General features: G+C 52.6%; 1 protein-coding gene across 1 annotated transcript; it reads right to left on the bottom strand.

Annotated features, from left to right (window-relative positions):
* Positions 1 to 24296, bottom strand: GCNA (germ cell nuclear acidic peptidase). The gene is made up of 10 exons (XM_068163561.1): positions 24030 to 24296; positions 22493 to 22539; positions 15738 to 15789; positions 14360 to 14433; positions 12997 to 13440; positions 10436 to 10607; positions 8635 to 8779; positions 5607 to 5745; positions 1293 to 1497; positions 1 to 370 (listed from the first exon to the last, which is right to left on the bottom strand). The coding sequence occupies exons 1-10, from the start codon at positions 24182 to 24184 to the stop codon at positions 118 to 120; spliced, it is 1686 nt and encodes a 561-aa protein (XP_068019662.1). The 5' UTR covers positions 24185 to 24296; the 3' UTR covers positions 1 to 117.
* Positions 24297 to 25245: the final 949 nt, after the last annotated feature.

Here is a 25245-nt window from a genome sequence, read left to right as displayed (position 1 = left end):
TATTAGATTTATTTATTGCTGAAGTATTACAGTTATCTGGAATCCTCCCAGACACAGGCTCAGACTTGTTCACACAGACAACTGAAGTGCCAGGCAGGAGGGCAGTGCGGGGAGAAGTCAGAGGGAGTCCTGCAGCTTCGTCTTCAAAGCAAAATCAGCGCTGAGCTTTTTCATGACCTCTCCGTGACTCAGCCCACGCTGCTCTCTTTTAGCCAGGCCATAGTTCTCTTTCACATACTTGGCAAAGGGTGTCAGAGGTGTCCTAGCAGGAGTGTCACCCTTGCGAGGGGGCTGGCTGAGCAGCAGCTGCCCCCCACAGAAGGCGCACACGAAGCGCTCTGTGTCCAGAGACTTGGAATGGCGTCCGGTCCTGAAAGAGAGAAACAGACACTCTGCTTCCACTCCTGCTGCAGGCAGCACTTGTGTGGAACAACTGCTCCCTCTTCTGCCAGGCTGCCCAGGGCACATTCACATTCACAGAATGGTTTGGGTTGGAAGCGACCTCCAAAGGGCACCCAGTCCAACCCCTGTGCAGACAGCAGGGACCTCCTCCACTGGATCAGGTTGCCCAGAGCCCTGTCCAGCCTCACCTTGAATATCTCCAGGCATGGGGCCTCAACCACCTCCCTGGGCAACCTGTTCCACTACCCTCATGCTAAAGAACTTGTTCCTCACATCCAATCTAACTTTTCTAAGCTAGCATTTTACAACAGGGGGTGGAACATACATAACCTAACATAGTGGAACAATTCAACCTGTATTTACATTACTCTAGAACTTTTTCCACTGCCTTTTGATCTTGGTTCCTTCTTCTGTCTCTTTTACCTAGAAACAAACACATGGAATTGTGCAGGGAGGTTCTGTGGACTCAGAATACAGAATTAACCAGGTTGGAAAAGACCTTTGAGATCATCAAGTCTAACCTCTCACCCAACACCATCTGATCAACTCAACCATGGCACCAAGTGCCTCATCCAGGCTCTTCCTAAACACCTCCAGGGATGGGGACTCCACCACCTCCCTGGGCAGCACATTCCAATGGCCAATCTCCCTTGCTGGGAAGAACTTCTTCCTAACATCCAGCCTAAACCTCCCCTGGCACAGCTTGAGACTGTGTCCTCTTGTTCTGTCACAGGTTGGCTGGGAGAAGAGACCAGGAAACAGGAAGTGACAACTCCAAGTGTCTCATCTGCTTGGCAGTTGAGGACAGCAATGGTTTCCAGACACGAGGGGCTGCCAGGCGAGAGACAAAGCTGACACGTGGTCCTGTGCAAGAGGACAAGATTACTCACTTAGCTTTGCAGTTAACACACTGATAGATGAATTTGTAATTGATCTCATAGCTGTGGCATCGTGTCACTGCTGGCAGCTCAGGATGAATCACAGCTGATTTATGGGCATAGAACTTCCAAAAGGGTCCATGGCCGTCGCGGACGCCGTTGATCAGCCAGCTGGCGGCGTGGCAAGCCTCGTGAACTAGAGTGTCTCGGAGCCGGTCTTGGGGTGAGGGAAAGAAGAGAGGGGAGATCAGTCAGCTATGGGACTGTCATCCTTGGGCACAGCTGCAAGGGTCACTTTGGACATTGGACTTCCCATGTTTGGATAAGGGAAAATGCCCTTAAGCAAGGTCGTGCTCGGTTCACTTCCCTTGCTGTGATCAGCCCTAATCCTGCGTCCTGGCAACTCTATCGCACACCTCATCACCCCGGGGGTTGGGTTTGTTTGGGGGTGGGGTTGAGACCCAAAACACCTTTATTTAGGACAACATTTATTGGTGGCTTTTGTAACTTTGCTATATTTTTCATCTGGAAACAACCAGGGCTGAGCAGTGAATTTTCTCCACAATTAGAATGGACTACTTCAGGTAGAAGGGACCTACCATGATCATCTGGACTGACTACTTCAGGTGGAAGGGACATACAATGATCATCTGGACTGATTATTTCAGGTGGAAGGGACCTACAATGATCATCTGGACTGACTACTTCAGGTGGAGGGGACCTACCATGATCATCTGGACTGACTACTTCAGGTGGAGGGGACCTACCATGATCATCTGGACTGACTACTTCAGGTGGAGGGGACCTACCATGATCATCTGGACTATTTCAGGTAGAGAGGACCTACAATGATCATCTGGACTGCTTCAGGTGGAAGAGACCTACAATGATCATCTAGTCCAACTGCCTGAACAACAGCTAAAACATACTATTAAGGGCACTGTTTGAATGCTTCTGGAACACTGAGAGGCATGGAGCATCAACCACCTCTCCAGAAAGCCTTTGCCACTAATTGATGACCCTTCTGGTAATGAAATATTTCCTAGTGTCTAGTCCAAATCTACCCTGGCTACAGCTTTGCACAGTTCCCACCCATCCTGTTCACTGCATACCAGGAAGAAGAGCTCAGCACCTCCCTAAATCACTTCTGTTTCTCAGGAAGCTGTAAGAGAGCAATGAGGTCACCTCTCAGCCTCCTTTTCTCCAAATCCAAGTCCTTCACCTGCTTTGCATTCCAGTACCTTCTGACATTGTGGGGCTCAGAACTGCAGGCAGTACCCCAAGGGAGGCTGCACAAGTGCTGAACACAGCAGGATAATCACCCTTGTGACCGGCTGCTTACGCTGCGTTTGATGCAGCCCAGGGTGCATGCAGCCTGCCCCCCTGGCTGCATGCAGCCTGCCCCCCTGGCTGCCAGAGCATGCTGCTGCTGAGCAGCACCCCACAGCCCTTTCTGCAGGGCTGCTCTCCAGGCACTCCTCTTCTTTGTACTTGTGCCCAGCATTACTGCATCCCAGGTGGACGTGTTAAATTCCAGCCCATTGCCCAGTGAACAGGACAGGCCCTAGAAGTGAACCCTAAGGAGTCCTAAGGAACACCACTGGTCACCAGCTAGATACAGCCCCACTTCACTACACCCTTTGAGCTCTGCCCTGCAGCCAGTTCTCCATCCAACACACCACAAACCTGCTCACCCCACAGCTGGGCACCTTGTGCAGAAGGATGCTGTAAGGGATAGTATCAAAAGTCCTACTAAAAATCCAAGCAAACTATATCCATTGCCTTCCCCTCACCCCCTGGGTGAGTGACCTTACCACAGAGGGGTATCTCATTAGTTGAAGACTTACCCTTCATGACTCCCCACTGTGCCTGATGATTGTGCTGCTCTTTCAACAGCACCAGGCACGATTTTCTCCCCAATTTCCTCAGGAGCTGAGGTTGGACTAGCAGCTCTGCACTTTGCTGGGTCCTCCCTCACACCCTTCCTGTAAACTGAAATAAGATGGACTAGCTGCCAGTCAGCAAGAGCTGCCCAAGAGCTTTGGTAGATGAAGGAGAAGGGTGCTGCCTTATTACCGGCTAGATCCTTCAGCTCTGGGGTGAATCCCATCAGGCCCCATGGACTTGTGAACATTCAGTTGATACAGCTGGCCCCTGACGACTTCAGTGTCCACAAGTGGAGAGTCACTGTTAGCACACTTGTGAGTGGACTGGGTAGCCCAAGGTCTGTCAGATTAAAGACTAAGGCAAAAAAACCCCACACTTAAACACCTCCATTTCTTCACCTCTCAGTCAGATGAGCATCCTCAACGAGCATCACCCTTGAGATCTCCTCTTGCTATTAAGGTGTTTTAAAGAAGTCCTTCTCATCACCCAATGTTTGGTTTGAGCCTTAACTGGAATTTAAGGGCTCAGGTGGTAGGATTCCTCCCTGCTCCCCCTTCCTTTCTCCTGATAAGGAAAAAAGAGGGGAAAGAAAAGGGGAAGAGGAAAAAAAGGGGGTAGGAAAAAAGGGGAGGAGATAAATCTACCAAAGAGTAATTTGGAGTCGGTTTGGAAGTAGGAGAAGTAATTTTTCTAACTATATATATATGTATCAGTAGCAGGAAGGGTTTACAAGGGTAAGGAATAAGGGTGAACAGGAAAATACACAAAACCAGATCTGGATGGCCTTGTCTCTCCCTTGATGGGTGTGGATTTCAGTCCTTGGGGAAGCGTGGATGTGGCAGGGAGACCAGGCCCAGCCACGTGGCAGGACCAGGAGGCCAGCAGCGGCTCTTGGTCCTCTCAAGCAGGTGAGGCAGCAGCAAAGACAGCAAATGGCCTCAGCCTCTTCCCTTTTATAGGCTTGCTGGACAGGAAAGGGGAGTGGAATAGACCACCTGTGACCCAGGGGACCCCTTCTCCTGGGAGGGGGAAGCCAAGTCCCTCTCTGTTCCCCTGGATCAGGTTTCTTTTGTCCCCTAGGGAAGCAGGGCTCTCACAGACATCCCCCAGGGTGGGGGTAACCCAGCACACTCAACACCACCAGCCAGTTCTAACTAGAATAGAGCAGAGCAGGTTGGAAGAGACTTTCAAGATCATCCCATCCAACCTATCATCCAACACCACCTAACCAACTAACCCATGGCACCAAGCACCCCATCAAGTCTCCTCCTGAACACCTCCAGGGATGGGGACTCCACCACCTCCCTGGCAGCACATTCCAATGGGCAATCTCTCTCTCTGTGTAGAACTTCTTCCTAACATCTAGCCTAAACTTCCCCTGGTGCAGCCTGAGACTGTGTCCTCTTGTTCTGGTGCTGGTTACCTGGGAGAAGAGACCAACCTCTGCCTGTCTACAACCTCCCTGCAGGGAGTTGTAGACAGCAAGAAGGTCTCCCCTGAGCCTCCTCTTCTCCAGGCTAAGCAACCCCAGCTCCCTCAGCCTCTCCTCACAGGGCTGTGTTCCAAACCCCTCACCAACTTTGTTGCCCTTCTCTGGACACCGTTCCAGCAAGTCAACCTCCTTCCTCCAGCCCAGAACTGGACACAGGACTCAAGGTGTGGCCTAACCAGTGCAGTGCTTTGACCTTTCAGATCTTCTCCCTACATAGATGAACCACAGCTCTGAAATCTTCTTGTGAAGCCTGACCTCGCTTCTAGACCTCACTCCTATTTTTGCTCTTGGAGAACAAGACATTCCTTTTCCCACAAGGAGCTCTTTGTTCAGCCAAGCTGGTCTCCTGCCCTGCTTGCTTGCCTTACAACACAATGGAACTGCCTGCCCCTGAGCATCTAAAAGGTGCTTCTCACAGTCAAACCAGCACTCATGGGACTCCTAAACCCACAAAAGCAGATTCCCAGGCTACTCTGTTCTATCTCTCATATTTATTAAGCTTACTTCCAAATCCTGTATTAGAGAACTGATTCTCCTATGGTACCTGCAACATTCCTGTCCCCAAACTGGGGGGATGAAGGTGAAACAACTGTACCCCACCACAGAACAGAACCACATTTGGCACTGACCTGTCCTTACTCCAGCTTGAAACACTACCAAGAAGGTGGCTAGCCATGACAGAAGAAGTCAGATTTCAGACTGTCACCACAGCACACACAGAACTAGAGTCTTTGATGCAGGTGTTTGAAAGGCCCTGAACAAACCCTGCAGCTGGTCCCAAGCTGCTCTCACAGCCTGGGCATTTGCCTGGCCTCTTCGAAGGGCTCTGAGGACAAGTGCCACCATGAATGAATTTATTTAATCAAGGCAATGTGGCATTTCAAATCAGGGTCCAGATCCAGATCTCCCAGGCTTCAGAGAACAAATGTCTCTTCCTTTTTACCTACCTGCAGAGTCACAGACTCTCTCAGAGAGTTCTATGCGAGCGTAACGCTTTGCGTCAGGGCCTTTGCTCTGGCCAGTCACACAATAGCCTGCTGTCTTCCTCATCTTCTTATTCCAGGTTATTGCCATTTGCTCTGGCAGCTGCAAAACAAAACAGTACCTTTCATAGTACCATAGCATCAGTCAGGGTTGGAAAGGACCACAAGGATCATCTAGTTCCAACCCCCCTGCCATGGGCAGGGACACCCCACACTAGATCAGCCTGGCCACAGCCTCAGCCAGCCTGGGCTTAAACACCTCCAGGGACAGGGCCCCAACCACCTCCCTGGACAACCCATTCCAGGGCTTCACCACTCTCATGGGGAAGAACTTCCTCCTCACCTCCAGCCTCAATCTCCTCACCTCCAGCTTCATTCCATTCCCCCTAGTCCTATCACTCCCTGAGATCCTGAGCAGTCCCTCCCCAGCCTTCCTGGAGCCCCCTTCAGATACTGGAAGGCCACAATGAGGTCACCTGGGAGCCTTCTCTTCTGCAGACCGAACAGCCCCAACTCCTTCAGTCTGTCCTCATAGGAGAGGTGCTCCAGCCCTCTGCTCGTCCTCCTGGCCCTTCTCTGGACACCTTCCAGCACCTCCAGATCCCTCTTGCAATAGGGGCTCCAGAACTGGAGGCAGTACTCCAGGAAGGGTCTCAGCAGAGCTGAGCAGAGGGGGAGAATCACCTCCCTTGCCCTGCTGGCCACACTTCTCCTGATGCAGCCCAGGAGCTGATTGGCTTTCTGGGCTGCAAGTGCACACTGAGAGCTCCTGGTGAGCTTCTCCTCCCCCAGCAGCCCCAAGTCTCTCTCCTCAGGGCTGCTTTCCAGCCAGTCCCTGCCCAGCCTGCATTTGTGCCTGGGATTGCCTCCACCCAGCTGCAGGACCCTGCATGTGCTCTTGTTGAACCTCATGAGGTTGGCTTGTGCCCACCTCTCCAGCCTGTCCAGGTCCCTCTGGATGGCCTCCCTTCCCTCCAGCTGTCTGCTGCACCACAGAGCTTGGTGTCATCAGCAAACATTTCACCTACCCTCTCCTACCTCTTTTAGCTGCTTCTGCCCCTTTGGCTTCCCCTTACATTTCCTGCAAAGCCAGCAGAAGGTGTCTCTCTTAGTGCCCTTAACACTGTTGCTACCTAAAATGCAAGCCCTTCATAGCTGCTTGTTCTCATGATCAGGAGTTTCACAATGTGGGATGAGACCAAGCCTCCAATCTGCATCCAACAGTGGCTAACACAGGCTGCTTCAAAGGAAATACAAGGACAGGTCAGGCATGAAGCAGCATTTCATCTCCAAAAGTGCTCTTCCCAACTGCCAGCCACTTGCAGAACCCCACCTCACAGGTGGTTCCTTTGCATTAAATAGCCCTTGAAGTTTTCAGGGAGTGTTTAAGAGCATATCTGCATTGTCAGCATCCACAATGGTCTCTGATCCCTTCCACAGGCCAAGTGCCATCTGTATAGGTTGTCCTCAACCTGCAGCTTGTTATTTCAATCACATTCACCTTCACACTGCCAGAGGGTGAATAACCACCCCTAGCTTATCCCCTGTGCTGGCCCTGATTTGATGAACCCTCATTGTATCTGTCTTGGCTAACTTTGTTCTTTTACTAACAAGTTTTCTGTCACCTGTATTAGTTAATGAGCTTAAACCAATGGGTGCCACAGTAGTAAGTGCCATGGTACAGAGCTGAAGCACTGGGGGCCAAGACCATTTTGCTTTTAGCCTCAGTGAGCCTGTCCAGCTCAGCTTTATGTGAGACCATGGCCTCAGTCTGTCCCTGGTCAGCTCAACAACTTTCTCAGCTGCACAGGCACATTTTCCTTCCTGAAGGAAGATCTATTGAAATTACCAAGGGCAACATCCTCCCTTTCAGGGGTGTTTCTCACCAGAAGACTGTCTGCAGTATCCCAGGAGATATAAAGGTCAAGACAGCAGCTCTCTGAAACCAAACCTACTTGGCAGACAACTTACAGCTTTAGCTTCACTCAAAACTCTTATTCAAAGCCTAAGCAGCTTTTGAATCTGCTCTAGAATGGCAGACATGAACATGCCACAAGAATGAAGACTGCCTGTAGCAGGACTAAGCATGAGGAAACAGGCCCCAGCACCAAAGGGAAGGGCTCTTACCTGTTTTATCTGCTCCTCAGCACACACTCCTGCCACTTGCCTGCTGTCAGCTGCAGGCAAGAAAGTTACTCCACAAGTAGCTAACAGGCTGCAATAACACTGCAGTTGGTTAGTGCATGTTACTTCAGTAAAGGCTGCATGAGCAGCAGTGCTGGGCAACCTGCAGCTTTTTTCAGCAGCAGAAAGCTACAGCTGCCTTTGTGAAACATCCCCAGGCTGCTGCAGGGACAGCCATGCAGGCACTAGAAAATGCATGAAGACAAACATCATTTTCTTCTAATGCCACATGCATTGGTTAGTATTAGGCACCAGACACAGTATGTGGCAAACTAATTGTCTTATCTGGCATGACAAGCCTTACCTGTGATTTAAAAGTAGGGTGTGGTGGTAATACTAAGATGTTTTATCTCAGAGCAATAACAGCAAACTGGCTTAAAGGGAGCTATTTTTATCTTACACTGATATGAGCAAGAAAAGGCCTTAATTATATTGAAACACCAGAACTAATTGTGGTTTTCAACCTCTTTCAAGTTTCTCAGTAGAGATTTGGGACCTACACAGTGAATTTAAGTCTCCTGACAACTGGTTTTCTTCGAAGGTGAAACTGATCCAAGGCCCCTCATCCAGCAGCTGCTCTCCTCAGGGGCTCTTGGACACCATCCACACTTCAGGATGGTTCTCCATTGCTGCTGTGAAAGCAAGCCAAGCTGAAACCCTGTCACAGGAAGGGCTTGAATCCAAACACAAGGCTTTGCTACAAAGCTCAGCTTCTACTGAATGAAGAGGAAAGAGACTACCAACATCAACAGTGGGGAGCAACATCCCAACCAACATGGCAGAATTGTAGTTTGAGTTTACAGCCAACCTTCTGCTCAAAGATGGTGGTGTTATACAGACAGTAGAGCTTCTGGGCCAGCTCCTCTTTGTTCTTCTTGAAGTGCTTCACATAGTGGGAGTCTGGATTTGAGAGATCTTGCAAGAAACATCCAGGTACTGAACACACTCTGAGCCTGCAAGGAAAGCCATGAAGCAGTTTACTGGAGGGTACTCACATCAGAAAAACGAATCATTTTTACCTCTGGGATGCTGCCACTGGCAGAAACCTCTCCTGACTCTTTCCACTAGGTTGCTCTCACAAGAGCAGTGGGGTGTGCATGCTTATGTTGTCTTCCCCCCAGGGATGTGCATGAGGCAGAGCTGTTGAAAGAGTTCTGCAGCTATTTCATTAATTCCCAAAACTAGACTGGGAGGGCTCTTAAGTAAGGAAAGGGGGTGGCTCAGCTCACTGTGACACAGCAAACCACATCCAAACCCTCATCAATACATGAGCAGCCCTAACATGATCACTTATGAAGGAACAGAATAGAATGAACCAGGTTGGAAAAGACCTTTCAGATCATCGAGTCCAACCTATCAGCCAACACCATCTGATCAACTCAACCATGGCACCAAGGGCCTCATCCAGGTTATTCCTAAACACCTCCAGGGATGGGGACTCCACCACCTCCCTGGGCAGCACATTCCAATGGCCAATCTCTCTTGCTGGGAAGAATTTCTTCCTCACCTCCAGCCTGAACCTCCCCTGGCACAGCTTGAGACTGTGTCCTCTTGTTCTGGTGCTGGTTGCCTGGGATAAGAGACCAACCCCCACCTGCCTACAGCCTCCCTTCAGGAAGTTGTAGAGAGCAAGAAGGTCTCCCCTGAGCCTCCTCCAGGCTAAGCAGAGGTCTGGCAGGAGGTCAGGAGGAAGTTCTACACAGAGAGAGTGATTGGCCATTGGAATGTGCTGCCCAGGGAGGTGGTGGAGTCACCATCACTGGAGGTGTTCAGGAGGAGACTTGATAGGGTGCTTGGTGCCATGGGTTAGTTGGTTGGGTGGTGTTGGATGATAGGTTGGACTTGATCTTGAAGGTCTCTTCCAACCTGGTCTGGTCTGGTCTATTCTATTCAACCCCAGCTCCCTCAGCCTCTCCTCACAGGGCTGTGCTCCAAACCTCTCCCCAGCTTTGTTTTGATAAGGTCATCTCCTCAGGAACAAAACCAGTGGTGCTCTGAGAATGCTCAGGACTCCCTTCAAAGGAAGCAGATATTCCAGCAGGATTGCTCACCTCAATACTGCAGCACTCTGACAAAGCATGAGCTCTGGCAACAGCACTGAGAGGTTTTGTGCTGGTATACACAATCATAAAACAAAGGAAACATGCCCTGGCTACAGGCAGAGCAGAGGCAGCCATTAGAAATGGAGAAACAACATTCTTCTGAAAAGCTTCAGCTGCATCACCTCTAGAGAAGAGCCCAGGGATCCTGCAGGTTATCAGGATACAGGTCAAAAGTTACAGAAGCTCATGAAAAGGCACTGAATTGAATCAATCTGCAGAGATGCTCAGAGGCAGCTGGAGAGAGAGAATCTGTAGGACCAGCACACACTACAAGTGTGCTGTGCCAAGGTAAGCTACCCTTGACACCTGCCAGACCATCAGTTCCTCTGGGCAGAGAGCAGTTTATGTTCTCCCTGTTACACTGAAGGCTTTGCCATTTCCAGCTACTTAACCATTAACAACTCCTGGCAGCAGAAGGGTCAAGGCACCAGAAAAATCACCACATCAGCCTAAGCAAAAGGTTAAGTCCATGGCCCTAGAACATAAAGCTGGAGAAAGGGCTTTTACCTTTTCTCAGTCTTTGCTGATTGTGAGCAACTGAGCAGCTCATTCCTAGGAACTCTTTCAGAAGTCATTATCCTGGAAGGTGTTTCTTGAAGTGAAACAGAGCTTGGCCTTGGTGTCGTGACTCCCTTCCCTTTCACGGGCTGGGCACCTCCACAGGGTGGCTTGATGTTCTCTAGCTCAACAGAAAGAGCCCCAGGATTACACACCATCAAAGACATGAGAGCAAAGGCATCAGCAAGCAGGTGACAGAGAGCTGTGACAGGAGTCAAACACTGGACAGCAGCAGGCACACTCACACTGGGCAGGCCTGAGTGCAGCTGAAAGAGCTGGGGCTGTGCAGCCTGGAGAAGAGAAGGCTCCAGGCAGACCTTAGAGCTGCAGTTCAATATCTGCAGGGGACCTCCAGGCAGGCTGGGGAGGGACTGTTCAGAAGGGGCTGTGGGGATAGGACAAGGGACAAGGGTTTGAAAGTGGAGCAGGGCAGAGCTAGGTTGGCCATCAGGAGGAAGCTCTGCACAGGGAGGGTGGTGAGACACTGGCACAGGCTGCCCAGGGAGGTGCTTGAGGCTCCATCCCTGGAGACATTCAAGGTCAGACTTGATGTGTCCTTGGGCAGCCTGCTCTAGTTGGAGATGTCCCTGCTGATTGCAGGGGGGTTGGACAAGATGCCCTTGGAGGCTCCCTTCCAACCCCATACAATCTGTGCAGCTGATGGAACAGCAAGTTCTTGTTCCACACTACAGGAATTACCATGCAGTGAAGGAGTGGCAGACTGCATTTCCAAGCAGCCAGCTAGGAAGAAGGGGAGAGAAATCCATTTTTGACCTCAACTCAGGCATTTTTGTGGCCTTTCACCTTCTGCTGTGTACCTAAGTCCCGTTGCTGTTTCACAGACAAGTTCTGATCACGTAGCTGCCCATCTCCCCCCCTCCAGGGAACTGCTGCAATGACTCTTGCACCAGAAACCAAGGACCACCTCAAGGCTTGCAGCTGCAGCAGCCATTCTTGTCTGTAACTCTTCCCCTGTTTGGGCCACTTGTCTCCTTCAGTCACATAAGATCTCTGAGGCCTTTTCCAACCTTGTTGATTCTATGACAAGGAGAACCAATGCAGCTGCCAGCTCACTTCTGGAATATGCTTATAGACTACACTGGCACATTCCAAAACAAATGAACTGCTGTTTTCTAGGACATGTTTCTATGCTGCCAGCCAGCCTCTTCCACAGGTCTCCTTGCCCTGGTAGTCAGGAAGGCATCCTGTGTTAGATTTTCTAGAAAGGAGGTTTGTTTCCCCCTCTCTTATTCAGCAACAGCCTCTTACCCCCTTTACAATCTGTCAGTAGGAGCTCACTGCAGTCAAAGGGGAGAAGCAGCTACTGACTGAAGAAATCCTCATGAGGAGCTGGATTTGAGATAAGAGTCAGTTCTAAAGCTAAATACTAAATGAACATAATCATAGAATCAATAAGGTTGGAGACCTCAAAGATCATCAAATCCAACCTGTCACCCAAGAGGTCATGACTCAAGACCATGGCACCAAGTGCCACATCCAATCCCCTCTTGAACACCTCCAGGGATGGAGACTCCACCACCTCCCTGGGCAGCACATCCCAATGGCTAACAACTCTCTCTGGGAAGAACTTTCTCCTCCCCTCCAGCCTAAACCTCCCCTGGCACAGCTTGAGACTGTGTCCTCTTGTTCTGGTGCTGGTTACCTGGGAGAAGAGACCAACCTCTGCCTGTCTACAACCTCCCTTCAGGGAGTTGTAGAGAGCAAGAAGGTCTCCCCTGAGCCTCCTCTTCTCCAGGCTAAGCAACCCCAGCTCCCTCAGCCTCTCCTCACAGGGCTGTGCTCCAGACCCCTCCCCAGCCTTGTTGCCCTTCTCTGGACACCTTCAAGTCTCTCAATGTCCTTCTTAAACTGAGGGGCCCAGAACTGGACACAGGACTCAAGGTGTGGCCTAACCAGTGCTGAGCACAGGGCACAATGACTTCCCTGCTCCTGCTGGCCACACTCTTCCTGATGCAGGCCAGGATGCCATTGGGCTTCTTGGCCACCTGGGCACACTGCTGGCTCATGTTCAGCCAGCTATCAATCAGCACCCCCAGGTCCCATTTTGTTTGGCTGCTCTCAGCCACTCTGACCCCAGCCTGTAGCTCTGCCTGGGGTTGTTGTGGCCAAAGTACAGAACCTGGCACTTGGACTTATTGAATGCCATCCTGTTGGACTCTGCCCATCTGTCCAGCCTGTTGAGGTCCCTCTGCAGAGCCCTTCTGCCCTCTAACTGACCAACATCTGATCAGCATCCAATTTGAAAGTCTGAAAAGTGCCTACAATGACAGGAATGATAAGAAGAAGCAGTAGTGGAAAAGATGCCCCCTTGATGCCAGCAGAGGAGCCCAAGCCCGTTCCAGAGTGCCCCGTTCTGGTTCTGTTTCCTCAGCCGCAGGATGCTGGGCTGCACTTTGACACAGCACACGCCACAGAAGCGGAAGGAACGGGGCAGTTAGCACCACCACTGCTGCCTAGGTGCAGCCTGCAGACCCAGGACCACAGCTTACCTGTTGTGCTTGGCTGGTAGCCAGCTTTGCTCGTGCTCAAGACTGGTCTTTGGGGCATGCTTCGTTTCCTCACTCGTTCCATTAACGATTCAAACTCCTCCTCCGAGCCGCAGGACTCTGCCTCCGCGCCCTGCCGCGGCGCCGCAGCTGGCACCTGGCTTTCTGTGCTCTTTCCACAGCTTCTTTCTTCCCTTCTCCCAGGTAAGTCTGGACTGCCCCTGGAAGCTGCCTCTTTTACAACTCCTGGACGAGGGAGCTTCAGGTACCCCCAGTTCTCTTTGGAGTCTTTTGCCCTCCCTTTTTGGTAGCCAGGCCCTGAGCCTTCCGCAAAGACAGAGTCTTCCGTGTCACTCAAAGCCTCTGAATACTGCAACTCTGGGCAGCACGTGGTCTTCTTGCCAGAAGTCATCCACTTCTGGTTTGGGGTCTGCAGATCCTTCCGTGCTGCAGGTCAAAAGAAACAGCTTAAAGTTGTGGCAGTTGTACTCAGGAGGCTTGCATTTGCCTTAGCACACACAGGCCAGGAGAGACGGAGGGAGGCGAGGAGCAGCAGAAAGGTGACTTTGCCTGTTGCTCATTTACCATCCTGCTAAATGGAAAGTCACTGAAAAGTGTCTTTTAAAAACAAGTAGCTTAAACTCCACGTGCCTGCATCAGCCACCAGGCCTGAGGGCCCAGAACAGGCAGAAAGGGCTGGCACAGTCTTCATTCACAGCATCACAGAATGAAAAGAAAGCGTACAGATCATCCAGTTCCACCCCCCTGCCTCAGGCAGGGACACCTCACACCACAGCAGGCTGCTTAAAGCCTCATCCAACCTGGTCTTGAGCATTTCCAGTCAGAGAGCATCCACAGCTTCTCTGGGTAACCTGATCCAGTGCCTCACCACCCTCACCATACAACCCCCTTCCCGTAGTCTAAATCTCCCCTCATCCAGTTCCAAACCACCAGCCCTTGCTCTGCCACAGCAGCCCTGCTGAAAAGTCTGTCCCCAGCTTTCTTATAAGCCCCTTGAAGCACTGGAAGGCCACAATAAGGTCTCCCTGGAGCTGAACCCAAACTCCAGACCAACCCCCCACTTGGCTACAACCTCCCTTCAGGTAGTTGTAAGAGCAATAAGGTCTCCTTTGAGCCTCCAGCCAGCTGCACCTGCAGAAAGGGGGCATTGGTCAGAATACAACCATGCTTTCCTCTGTAACCCCCAGAGGAAAGAGCAAAGCCTCCTCTCTGTGACACTCAAGGGAGAGGTCAGGTGAGCTGGTGTTTAACAAGCTCTCTGAGGAATGCATGAGCTCAGCAATGAATGCTATCTGTCCACCCACTAAGATGCCTCCTGCATGCCTGCTGCTGGGTAATTACTTACTGCTCTCTCTTGTTCCCTTTCTCACTTGGAAGTCCAAGAAGTAGTCATCTGAGTCATCAATGAAGTCCTTCAAACTATAAAACAAACATCAGGGAAACAGAGAAGTAAGTTTGTCTTACTGAAGAGGCGAAGCCAAACAAGCCACCCAAGATCATGTTAGCAGGAGCTCACAGCAAATGCTGCCAACTGTGACCTCTGACAGGAGTGGCAACGGAGCAGACACCGCCAAACAGACCCCTCTGCATCTGGCCTGGACACAGGATGAGCACAGGTGATGGAAGGGACCTCAAGGGACCACTGAGGCCAACCCTCAGCCAGAGCAGGATCACCCAGGGCGGGTCACATAGGAACACGTCCAGGTGGGGTTGGAATATGTCCAGAGAAGGAGACTCCACAGCCTCCCTGGGCAGCCTGCTCCAGGGCTCCAGCACCCTCACACCAAAGTTTCTCCCCATGTTGAGGTGGAGCCTCTTGTGTTCTAGCTTGTACTACTTAGAATACATAGAATAAACCAGGTTGGAAGAGACCTTCAAGATCATTGTGTCCAACCTATCAACCAATCAAAACCACCTAATCAACTAACCCATGGCACCAAGCACCCAGTCAAGTCTCCTCCTGAACACCTGCAGTGATGGTGACTCCACCACCTCCCTGGGCAGCACATCCCAATGGGCAATCACTCTCTCTGTGTAGAACTTCTTCCTAACCTCCAGCCTAAACTTCTGGCACAGCCTGAGACTGTGTCCTCTTGTTCCGGGCCCCTCAGTTTAGGAAGGAGGTCGAGATGCTGGAAGGTGTCCAGAGAAGGGCAACAAAGCTGGGGAGGGGTCTGGAGCACAGCCCTGTGAGGAGAGGCTGAGGGAGCTGGGGTTGCTTAGCCTGGAGAAGAGGAGGCTCAGGGGAGACCTTCTTGCTCTCTCCAACTCCCTGAAGGGAGGCTGTAGCCAGGTGGGGGTTGGTCTCTTCTCCCAGGCAACCAGCACCAGAACAAGAGGACACAGTCTCAAGCTGTGCCAGGGGAGGTTTAGGCTGGAGGTTAGGAAGAAGTTCTACACAGAGAGAGAGATTGCCCATTGGAATGTGCTGCCCAGGGAGGTGGTGGAGTCACCATCACTGGAGGTGTTCCGGAGGACACTTGATGGGGTGCTTGGTGCCATGGGTTAGTTGATTAGGTGGTGTTGGATGATAGGTTGGACACAATGATCTTGAAGGTCTCTTCCAACCTGGTTTATTCTATTCTATTCTAGGACTCCCCTCTCCCCTCCCCACAACTCCCCCCTGCCCCCCTCCCTACCTGCCCAGGACTCCCCTACCCCTTGCTCTTTTCCCAGAGTTCTCCAGAAGGTGATATAGAGCAGTCAGCAGTTACAGCACCCACCTTGTCTCTACCTTTTTAGAAACAGCTTTGGGAGTTTTCATTCTGGTTAAAACTGGAAGGAAAAAAAAAAATCATTAAAATCCAGATTCCTTTCCCCCCAACCCCAACCAAAGCTTGCAGCTGATGAGAATCTGGTCTAGAGTCTTCAAAAAACAAAAGTACCAAACAAAACACACCCACCCCAACCCCCCCAACCTGAGGATCCTTTTTACACAACCCCAGCTCTCCATTTCTTAAAGCTCACAGCAGCTTTACAGCCTTCCCCCCCCCTCCCCCCCCCCCCCATTGTTCAATCACTGGAGAGGTCCCAGAGGACTGGAAGCTGGCCAAGGTGGCGCCCATCCACAAGCAGGGCCGGTTGGATGAGCCAGGGAATTATAGGCCTGTCAGCCTGAGCTCAGTGCCAGGCAAGATCATGGAACAGGTCATCCTGAGTGCAATCACACAGCACTTACAGGATGGCCAAGGGATCAGGCCCAGCCAGCATGGATTTAGGAAGGGCAGGTCCTGCCTGACCAACCTGATCTCCTTCTATGATCAGGTCACTGCCTGGTGGATGTGGGGCAGGCTGTGGATGTGGTCTGCCTGGACCTCAGCAAGGCCTTTGACACCGTCCCCCACAGCAAACTGCTGGCCAAGCTGTCAGCCCCTGGCTTGGATGGGAGCACACTGCACTGGGTGAGGAACTGGCTGGAGGCTGAGCCCAGAGAGTGGTGGTGAATGGTGCCACAGACAGCTGGCAGCCAGGCACCAGTGGTGTGCCCCAGGGAGCAGTGCTGGGCCCTGTGCTCTTTAACATCTTTATTGATGATCTGGAGGAGGGCATTGAGTCCATCAGCAGTAAGTTTGCAGCTAACACCAAGCTGGGGGCAGGAGTTGATCTGCTGGAGGGTAGAGAGGATCTGCAGAGAGACCTCAACAGGCTGGACAGATGGGCAGAATCCAAGGGCAGGAGATTGAACACATCCAAGTGCCAGGTGCTGCACATTGGCCACAACAACCCCAGGCAGTGCTACAGGCTGGGGGCAGAGTGGCTGAGAGCAGCCAGGCAGAGAGGGACCTGGGGGTGCTGGTTGATGGTAGGCTGAACATGAGCCTGCAGTGTGCCCAGGCAGCCAAGAGGGCCAATGGCATCCTGGCCTGCATCAGGAACAGTGTGGCCAGCAGGAGCAGGGAGGTCATTCTGCCCCTGTACACTGCACTGGTTAGGCTACACCTCGAGTACTGTGTCCAGTTCTGGGCCCCTCAGTTTAAGGAGGACATTGAGACACTTGAAGGTGTCCAGAGAAGGGCAACAAGGCTGGGGAGAGGCCTTGAGCACAGCCCTGTGAGGAGAGGCTGAGGGAGCTGGGGTTGCTTAGCCTGGAGGAGGCTCAGGGGAGACCTTCTTGCTCTCTACAACTCCCTGAAGGGAGGTTGTAGCCAGGTGGGGGTTGGTCTCTTCTCCCAGGCACCCAGCACCAGAACAAGAGGACATAGTCTCAAGCTGTGCCAGGGGAAGTTTAGACTCATGGTAAGAAGAAAGTTCTTCCCAGAGAGAGTCGTTAGCCATTGGAATGTGCTGCCCAGGGAGGTGGTGGAGTCCCCATCCCTGGAGATGTTCAAGAGGGGATTGGATGTGGCACTTGGTGCCAAGGTCTTGGGTCATGAGTCCCCATCACTGGAGGTGTCCAGGAGGAGACTTGACAGGGTGCTTGGTGCCATGGGTTAGTTGATTAGGTGGTGTTGGATGATAGGTTGGACACGATGATCTGGAAGGTCTCTTCCAACCTGGTCTGATCTATTCTATTCCTTGCCCAGCACAGAGCCAGCTCAGAAGTGCTGGGATGTCCTGCAGGATCCATTGCAGCCTCCTCATACACCTGGACCATTGTGGGTGGAAGTGAACTGAGTTTATCAGTATTTTCCCTAAGCATTTCAGTGACTGCAGACAGCAGCTTTCATGCTGCCAAGAAGTGTCCCTGTGCCTGCTGCACTGGGTGCCTCCAGCACCATGGAGCAATGGCCCACTGCACAACAGCAGGCTCTAACACTCTGGTGAGTAGGTCAAGGGAGGTTCTCCTGCCCCTCTACTCTGTCCTGGTGAGGCCACAGCTGGAATATTGTGTCCAGTTCTGGGCCCCTCAGCTCAAGAGGGACCTCAGCTCACCGCTGAGGAGTCCAGCACAGAGACACAAAAATGATTAAGTGAGAGGAACATCTCCCTGTGAGAGCAGCTGAGGGAGCTGGGGCCTGGAGCAGAGGAGCCTGAGGGCTGCCCTCATGGCTGGGGATAAAGCTGTGCTGCAGGGCTGGAGCCAGGCTCTGCTCAGGGATGGCCAAGCACAGCACAAGGGGCACTGGGGGCAAGCTGGAGCAGAGGAGGTGCCAGGGGAAAACTTTGTCCCTGTGAGGCTGCTGAGGCCTGGAGCAGGCTGCCCAGAGAGGCTGTGGAGTCTCCTGCTCTGGAGCCTTTCCAGCCCCCCTGGATGTGCTCTGTGTGCCCTGCCCTGGCTGACCCTGCTCTGGCAGGGGCTTGGACTGGGTATGTATTCAAGGTCCCTTCCAGCCCCTAATGTTCTGTGGTTCTCTGTGTACTTTTAACACTATTGCTCAGTAATAAATGCACTTCAATCCCTCCAGGAATACTGAAGTGACTGTTAGGCATGAAAACATGGTTCAGGCAGCAGCACTCTGCATGCCTGAAGGAAAGAACCCTTGAGAGACTATTGGAAATACTCTCCAAACTGCACACCAGTGTTATGAGAGACTCAGAGTGGAAGGGGGGCAGATTTCATGAAGGAATGAATCAGGCTGGGGAGAAGAGAAACAACTGTCCCTGCTTCAGAAGGGAAGGGGCCAAGGGAAGAGCCAGGGAGTGTTTGTTCTCAGACTGAAGGTGCATGCATGAATTCAGTAGGATTACCAACTTCAGCACAATGCCATAAAAGCCCAAAGCCAGAAGGTTGGTTTGCTTGATAAAGCTTTTATGGCTGATTGGCACATTCCAGTAGCAAGAGGAGCAGATAAGCTATACCCAAAAGCTACCCTGAAAGCACAGTGTAAGGACACAGTCTCAGGCTGTGCCAGGGGAGGTTTAGGCTGGAAGTTAGGAAGAAGTTCTACACAGAGAGAGTGATTGCCCATTGGAATGGGCTGCCTGGGGAGGTGGTGGAGTCACCATCACTGGAGGTGTTCAGGAGGAGACTTGATAGGGTGCTTGGTGCCATGGGTTGGTTGTTTAGGTGGTGTTGGATTGGTTGATGGGTTGGACACAATGATCTTGAAGGTCTCTTCCAACCTGGTTTATTCCATTCTGAATGCATAGGGTGGGCCTGAGCATTGACCTCCTGGGAGAGCACAAGGCAGAAGGAAAACAACTCAGGATCTTAGACAGCAGAAAATACTTGGAGCCAAACTTGGATTGTAGCATCCAGCAGTCTTCATCATCATCCTTATTACTAAAGCAGCTACCATCTGCAGCCTTCCAAGCACCACAGCAAGGTGGCTCACTGACATGGTTTTAGACCCAGGCAGCTGCTGAGCCCCACAAGCACTCACACAAGTGCCCCCTCCACTCATCAGTGGGGCAGGAAGCAAAACTGGGAGAACAAGGGCAAAGCTCATGGGTTAAGAGGAGCTGACTCCATCAGGAGTAACCCTACCACTACTGAGATGCTGTAGAAAGCAAGTGATAGCAAACAGCCACCCCCTGTGCTTGCCCCAGTCAGCCCTCCCCTTACACAGTGGGGATGATGCCAGCACAGGATCCAGCACACACTGGCTGCTTCAGCTGGCTGCAGCCCTCCCACCCACCTCCTAACCCAGCAGGACACTCACTGCAGCACCAGTGGCCAGGAGCCAGCAGCTTTCTCAGATGATCATAACCACAGGCCCAGAAGCAGCACCAAACCAATGAGGCTGAGAGCTGGGCAGAGGGAACCAGAAGCATGACTTGCTACTTCCTATCTCAGTCCTCCTTAGGTTCTTGGCTCTTGGCACATGTTTTCATTTCACTCTTTCCTACCTCTGCCACTACAGTGCTAGCAGGGCAATAGAATACCTCTGCAAATCTTCTGCTCCAAGTCCCAGCTAGTTACTCTCAGCTACCTTAGACACCAGAGCTGACACGTGGCTTGGGCCTCAACAGCCTCCTGGGCAGAGGATGACAATCACAGGATGACATAGGTTGGAAGGGACCTTAAAGATCATCCCTCCAACACACTCCTGCCACAGGCAGGGACACCTCTCAACTACATTTAGTTGCCTAAGGCCTCATCTAAACTGGCCTTGAACACTTCCAGGGAGGTATCGCCAGACACCCTCAGGAAAAGTCTCTCTGCAGCTTCCTGCAGGATCCCTTCAGGTCCTGGCAGGCAGCTCTGAGGTCCCCCTGGAGCCTTCTCTTCTCCAGGCTGAACACCCCCAGCTCCCTCAGCCTGGCCTCACAGCAGAGCTGCTCCAGCCCTTGGAGCCTCCTCTGGTTTCCAACAGCTCTGTGACCTTCTTATGCTGCAGACACCAGATCTGGAGGCAGGGTTCAAGAAACAGAGCAAACCACCAAATAGTTAACTTTTAAATAATGACAGGAAAGTGAAAAAACAAAAATCAACTGCTGTGTGGTTAGCACTGAAATGGTTTTCAGATTCACTAAGCCCAGGAGCTGTACAGAGCACATTTCAATTCCACCAGATGTGAGCAGAAAGGCTTGGCCACGCTCAGCAGCAGCAGCATGGCAGGAGCAGGAGCACAGCATGAACTCCAAAGTGATAAGAAAGCTGCTTTGAAAGCAGGGGCACACCCACAAGGGGGGGGGGCACACCCACAACAGGGAGGGCACACCCACAACAGGGAGGGCACACCCAGCCAGCATGACAGCACCGTTGTGTTGAACACCAGCAGCAGATTCAACTCAGCCCATGAACACATGCAAGAGGCAAAACAGCACAGCTTGGCCCACAGCTGAAGTCACCTCTGCTCACATGCTGAACACATCAGGAGGAACAGACTGCAAGATTCGAAACCCTGAAGTGACTCACCAGCCTGCCCAGGCCTGGAGATGTGGTAGAGTCACATCTAGGCCACCTGAGGAACAAGCCAAACAGAACTCTCACCAAAAGGAGAATGCAGAGGGCAGAGTGCACCAGCCAGCACAGCGTGACCATGGGAACTGCTACAGCCTGAAAGCGAAACCTGAGCACCAGGCTCTGTACAGAAAGATGGAAGGTTATGCACAGGAGGAATTTAGAATTCAATCCCATCACACCAAGGCCTTGATCTACTGTGAAAAGCCAAAAGCATCCCTCTGACCAGTTTAGAACAGAATGAACCAGGTTGGAAAAGACCTTTCAGATCATCAAGTCCAACCTATCACCCAACACCATCTGATCAACTCAACCATGGCACCAAGTGCCTCATCCAAGCTCTTCTTAAGCACTTCCAGGGATGGTGACTCCACCACCTCCCTGGGCAGCACATCCCAATGGCCAATCTCTCTTGCTGGGAAGAATTTCTTCCTAACATCCAGCCTAAGCCTCCCCTGGCACAGCCTGAGACTGTGTCCTCTTGTTCTGGTGCTGCTTGCCTGGCAGAAGAGACCAACCTCTGCCTGTCTACAACCTCCCTTCAGGGAGATGCAGAGAGCAAGATCATCTCCCCTGAGCCTCCTCTTCTCCAGGCTAAGCAACCCCAGCTCCCTCAGCCTCTCCTCACAGGGCTGTGCTCCAGACCCCTCCCCAGCTTTCTTGCCCTTCTCTGGACACCTTCCAGCATCTCAACATCTTTCCTAAGCTGAGGAGCCCAGAACTGGACACAGGACTCAAGGTGTGGCCTAACCAGTGCAGTGTACAGGGGCAGAATGACCTCCCTGCTCCTGCTGGCCACACTGCTCCTGATGCAGGCCAGGATGCCCTTGGCCTTCTTGGCCCCCCGGGCACACTGCAGGCTCATGTTCAGCCTACCATCAACCAGCACCCCCAGGTCCCTCTCTGCCTGGCTGCTCTCAGCCACTCTGACCCCAGCCTGTAGCACTGCCTGGGGTTGCTGTGGCCAATGTGCAGAACCTAGCACTCAGACTTGTTAAACCTCATCCTGTTGGACTCTGTCCATCTGTCCAGCCTGGCAAGGTCCCTCTGCAGAGCTCTCCTACCTTCTAACAGATCAACTCCTGCCCCCAGCTTGGTGTCATCTGCAAACTTACTGCTGATGGACTCCATCCCCTCCTCCAGATCACCAATAAAGATATTGAACAGGCTGGGGCCCAGCACTGATCCTTAGGGCACACCACTGGTGCCTGGCTGCCAGCTGGCTGTGGCACCATTCACCACCACTCTCTGGGCTCAGCCTCCAGCCAGTTCCTAACCAGAGTGCTGCTGTCCGAGCCAGGGGCTGGCAGACTGACAGCAACAACAGCTGGGCCACATGAGAGTATTGTGAGCAGTTCAGACATGTTTGCAACAGCAAGTGCCTGAGGAAAACGTTTAGGCAAAGGTGCTCAGCAGAGCAGGAAGGAAGCAAGTGAGTGACAGCAGACAGAAGTGAAGCAGAAAGCAAACAACAATGCAAGGCAAAAAGCATCCAAGATGGAGACATGAAATTCAGGCATGCTCACTGCAACATACACCTACCAACACTGCCCTGGCAGGAGAGAGCTTCTTTGCAGCGAGGCACAAGGGGAAAAAACAGAAATTCATGTGTAAAAACTGCTGCACTGAACTAGAGAGAAACCTGTCAGTGTGGTACCCCTTCTGAACACAAACTCAGGGGCTGTTACTTACACATTTCAAACTCATCATCACTGCTGGAGGAGAAGTACAGGGCACAGCTGCAAAAAAGGAAATGCAAAACAGCATCAGGAACATGAGGTTAAAACCAAGCAGATCCTCATCTGCCCTGGGCTGAAAGGTCAGCGAGCACCCGGAAGGGCACAGAGTGGAAACACACTAACCACCTCCCACTGACATCAGCTGAAAGGTAACTCTTGTAGCCTGCTTACTAAGAACTGTAACAGTTATATGTGCTTGACTTATAGTGCTGGATCCCATGCACTGATAGAGGCCAAGGGAAGAGAGCAGCTGGAAAGCTGCTCAGCAGAAAAGGAGCTGCAGGCGCTGGTTGCCACCCAGCTGAACATGAGTCAGCCTGCACCCAGGTGGCCACGAAGTCCAGTGGCATTCAGGCTTGGATCAGCAATGGTGTGGCCAGCAGGAGGAGGGAAGTGATTGTCCCCCTGTACCCAACAACAGTGAGGCCACATCTCAAATACTGTGCTGTTTCAGGTCACTTGCTACAGGAAGGACATTGAGGGGCTGCAGCATGTCCAGGGATCAAAGCAGCTGGTGAAGGGTCTAGAGCAGAAGTCTTCTGAGAAATGAGTTGTAGGGCCTGGAGAAAGAGGATCAAGAGAAGTCTTACTGCTCTCTACCACTCCCTGAAAGGAGGCTGTAGCAAGGTGGGTGTCAGTCTCTTCTCCCTAATACCAGGTGATACAGTGCAAGGAAATGATCCTAAGCTGCACCAGGGGAGGGTTAGGCTGGGCGTTAGCAAAAGCTTACTTTTGCTAGGGGCTGTAAGACACTGGAACAGGCTGCCCAGGGAAGTGGTGGAGTCACCACCCCTAGAGACTTAAAAGACATGTAGATGTGGTACTTCAGTGACAGCTGAGTGTTGGATTTGTCTGTGCTGGGTTAACTGTTGGAATCAATGACTTTGAAGGGTGCGATTCTAACATTCAAGCAGTCATCAATTGCTATCAAAACCTGAAAGATTAAACTATCTGGGGACAGATGTGTAGGACATCACCAAACCTCAGCTTTGGCCAAGGTGCCAAAAGGGGTAGAAAGCTTGTTTCTCATCTTACACCTTGGATATGAGCACAATGAAAACACTGAGCTGTGTAAGTCTGAAAGGTGCAACGATGACAACAGCTTCTCCTGTACCAAGTGCACTCCCCTGCGACTGCCAGGGCCGTTCAGCAAACCACCGTAGCCTTCACGGAGCTGCTTTGAGATGCAGAATGGATTCTTCTCTGGGACTGCAATTCTCATGCAAACGTAGGAGCAAGCCTTTGCGTTTCCAGAAGATCCAAACCCCACCGACTTGACAAACGCACCGGGCGAGTGCTTAGACACACGAGGAAAACCTCTTCAGTTCAAACCACTCGGCCCGTAAAGCTTCCTGCCCAAAGTGCCAAGGCCTACGACCGCCACAGCGCGGCGGCCAGCGCGGTCTGGGCCGGCAGTCAGGCGCAGCCGACACAAGCACCGCCGGGGGGCGGGAGCGCGGCACAGGGCCGCCGCACCGAGCGCGCCTCACCTGCTGCCTTGCCGGCCCCGGCTGCCCGCGGCCGCCTTCCGCGGGCTGCGTCCGCCTCGAGCCGCGCCGCAGGACGAGCCCCCGCCGGGACGTGCCCCGGCGCCGCTCCCTGCGCGGCCCTGGCCCTCCCCGTCCCGGGGAGCCTGCGGCGGCATTCGCTGCGGCGAGGCTCGGCCCCACGCCTCGTCGAGCGGCGGAGGAGAGAAAGCATCAGCAGCCGGCCGGGACTCGGGAGCGGGCAGGGCGCCGTGAGGCAGAAATGCCGGCGGCCCCCGAGGCGCCGCTGCCCTCTCCATCGCGCTTCAAACCGCCCGCGTCCCGCCGCAGCGCTTCCGGGGCACGGCGCCAGGCCGCATGCGCGCTGCCCCGGCGCTGCGCTGCCCCGGCACGGCGCTACCCTAGCACTGCGCACCACGGCGAGCGCCCCCTGCCCGCCGCCAGGCAGGCGCTGCGGCTGGGGAGGGTGCGGCAGTTAGCCTCACCAACCACCTTCCTCCTCGGCTCTGGAGGCAGAGCGCCCCGGCCGCCCGTCGGTGCGCCAGCCAGCATGCCCGCAGAAACCGGAGCCTCAAGCTACGCACAACCAGAAGACAAAACTTAGCTGCTACACAGCAGCAACAGTCCTAGCACCATTAACAAGGTTGACAGTCCTTGGCCAAGCACAGAGGGCCCAGAAACAGAGTATGTTTACTTGAAACAAAAAATAGTTCACATGTAGGTTGTGACCTTCAAGATGCTACAGAGATTGAACACCTTTAGAATAAACCTTTAGAATAAACCAAACCAGGTTGGAAGAGACCTTCAAGATCATCGTGTCCAACCCATCAACCAATCCAACCCACCCAAACAGCTAACCCATGGCACCAAGTACCCCATCAAGTCTCCTCCTGAACACCTAAAGGCCAGAAGAAACAAGCTGCTGGGTGGCCTCAAAACACTTCAGAACTGGGCATGCACACATCCCAGAGGCTGATCAGTCTAACCTAGGGGTAACAAACTATGTATCATAGTATCAGTCAGGGTTGGAAGAGACCACAAGGATCATCCAGTTCCAACCCCCTGCCATGGGCAGGGACACCCCACACTAGATCAGCCTGGCCACAGCCTCATCCAGCCTGGGCTTAAACACCTCCAGGGACAGGGCCTCAACCACCTCCCTGGACAACCCATTCCAGGGCTTCACCACTCTCACAGGTAAGAACTTCCTCCTCACCTC

The sequence above is a fragment of the Melanerpes formicivorus genome, unplaced genomic scaffold (assembly GCF_026170545.1).
Source record: "Melanerpes formicivorus ecotype bairdi unplaced genomic scaffold, bMelFor1.0.p_v2 SCAF_73, whole genome shotgun sequence".
NCBI lineage: Eukaryota > Metazoa > Chordata > Aves > Piciformes > Picidae > Melanerpes > Melanerpes formicivorus.
The sequence above is the reverse complement of the archived record's forward strand: the minus strand, read 5'-3'. Positions and strand labels throughout refer to the sequence as shown.

What these genes read in the sequence shown, in the direction of transcription:
- GCNA (XM_068163561.1), bottom strand. Translation starts at nt 24,184, where the DNA reads ATGCCGCCGCAGGCTCCCCGGGACGGGGAGGGCCAGGGCCGCGCAGGG. An exon ending in TGATGATGAGTTTGAAATGT is followed by an intron (nt 15,790 to 22,492) that starts GTAAGTAACAGC and finishes TTTTCCTTCCAG; the next exon opens with TTTTAACCAGAATGAAAACT. An exon ending in AAAGGGAACAAGAGAGAGCA is followed by an intron (nt 13,441 to 14,359) that starts GTAAGTAATTAC and finishes TTTGACCTGCAG; the next exon opens with CACGGAAGGATCTGCAGACC.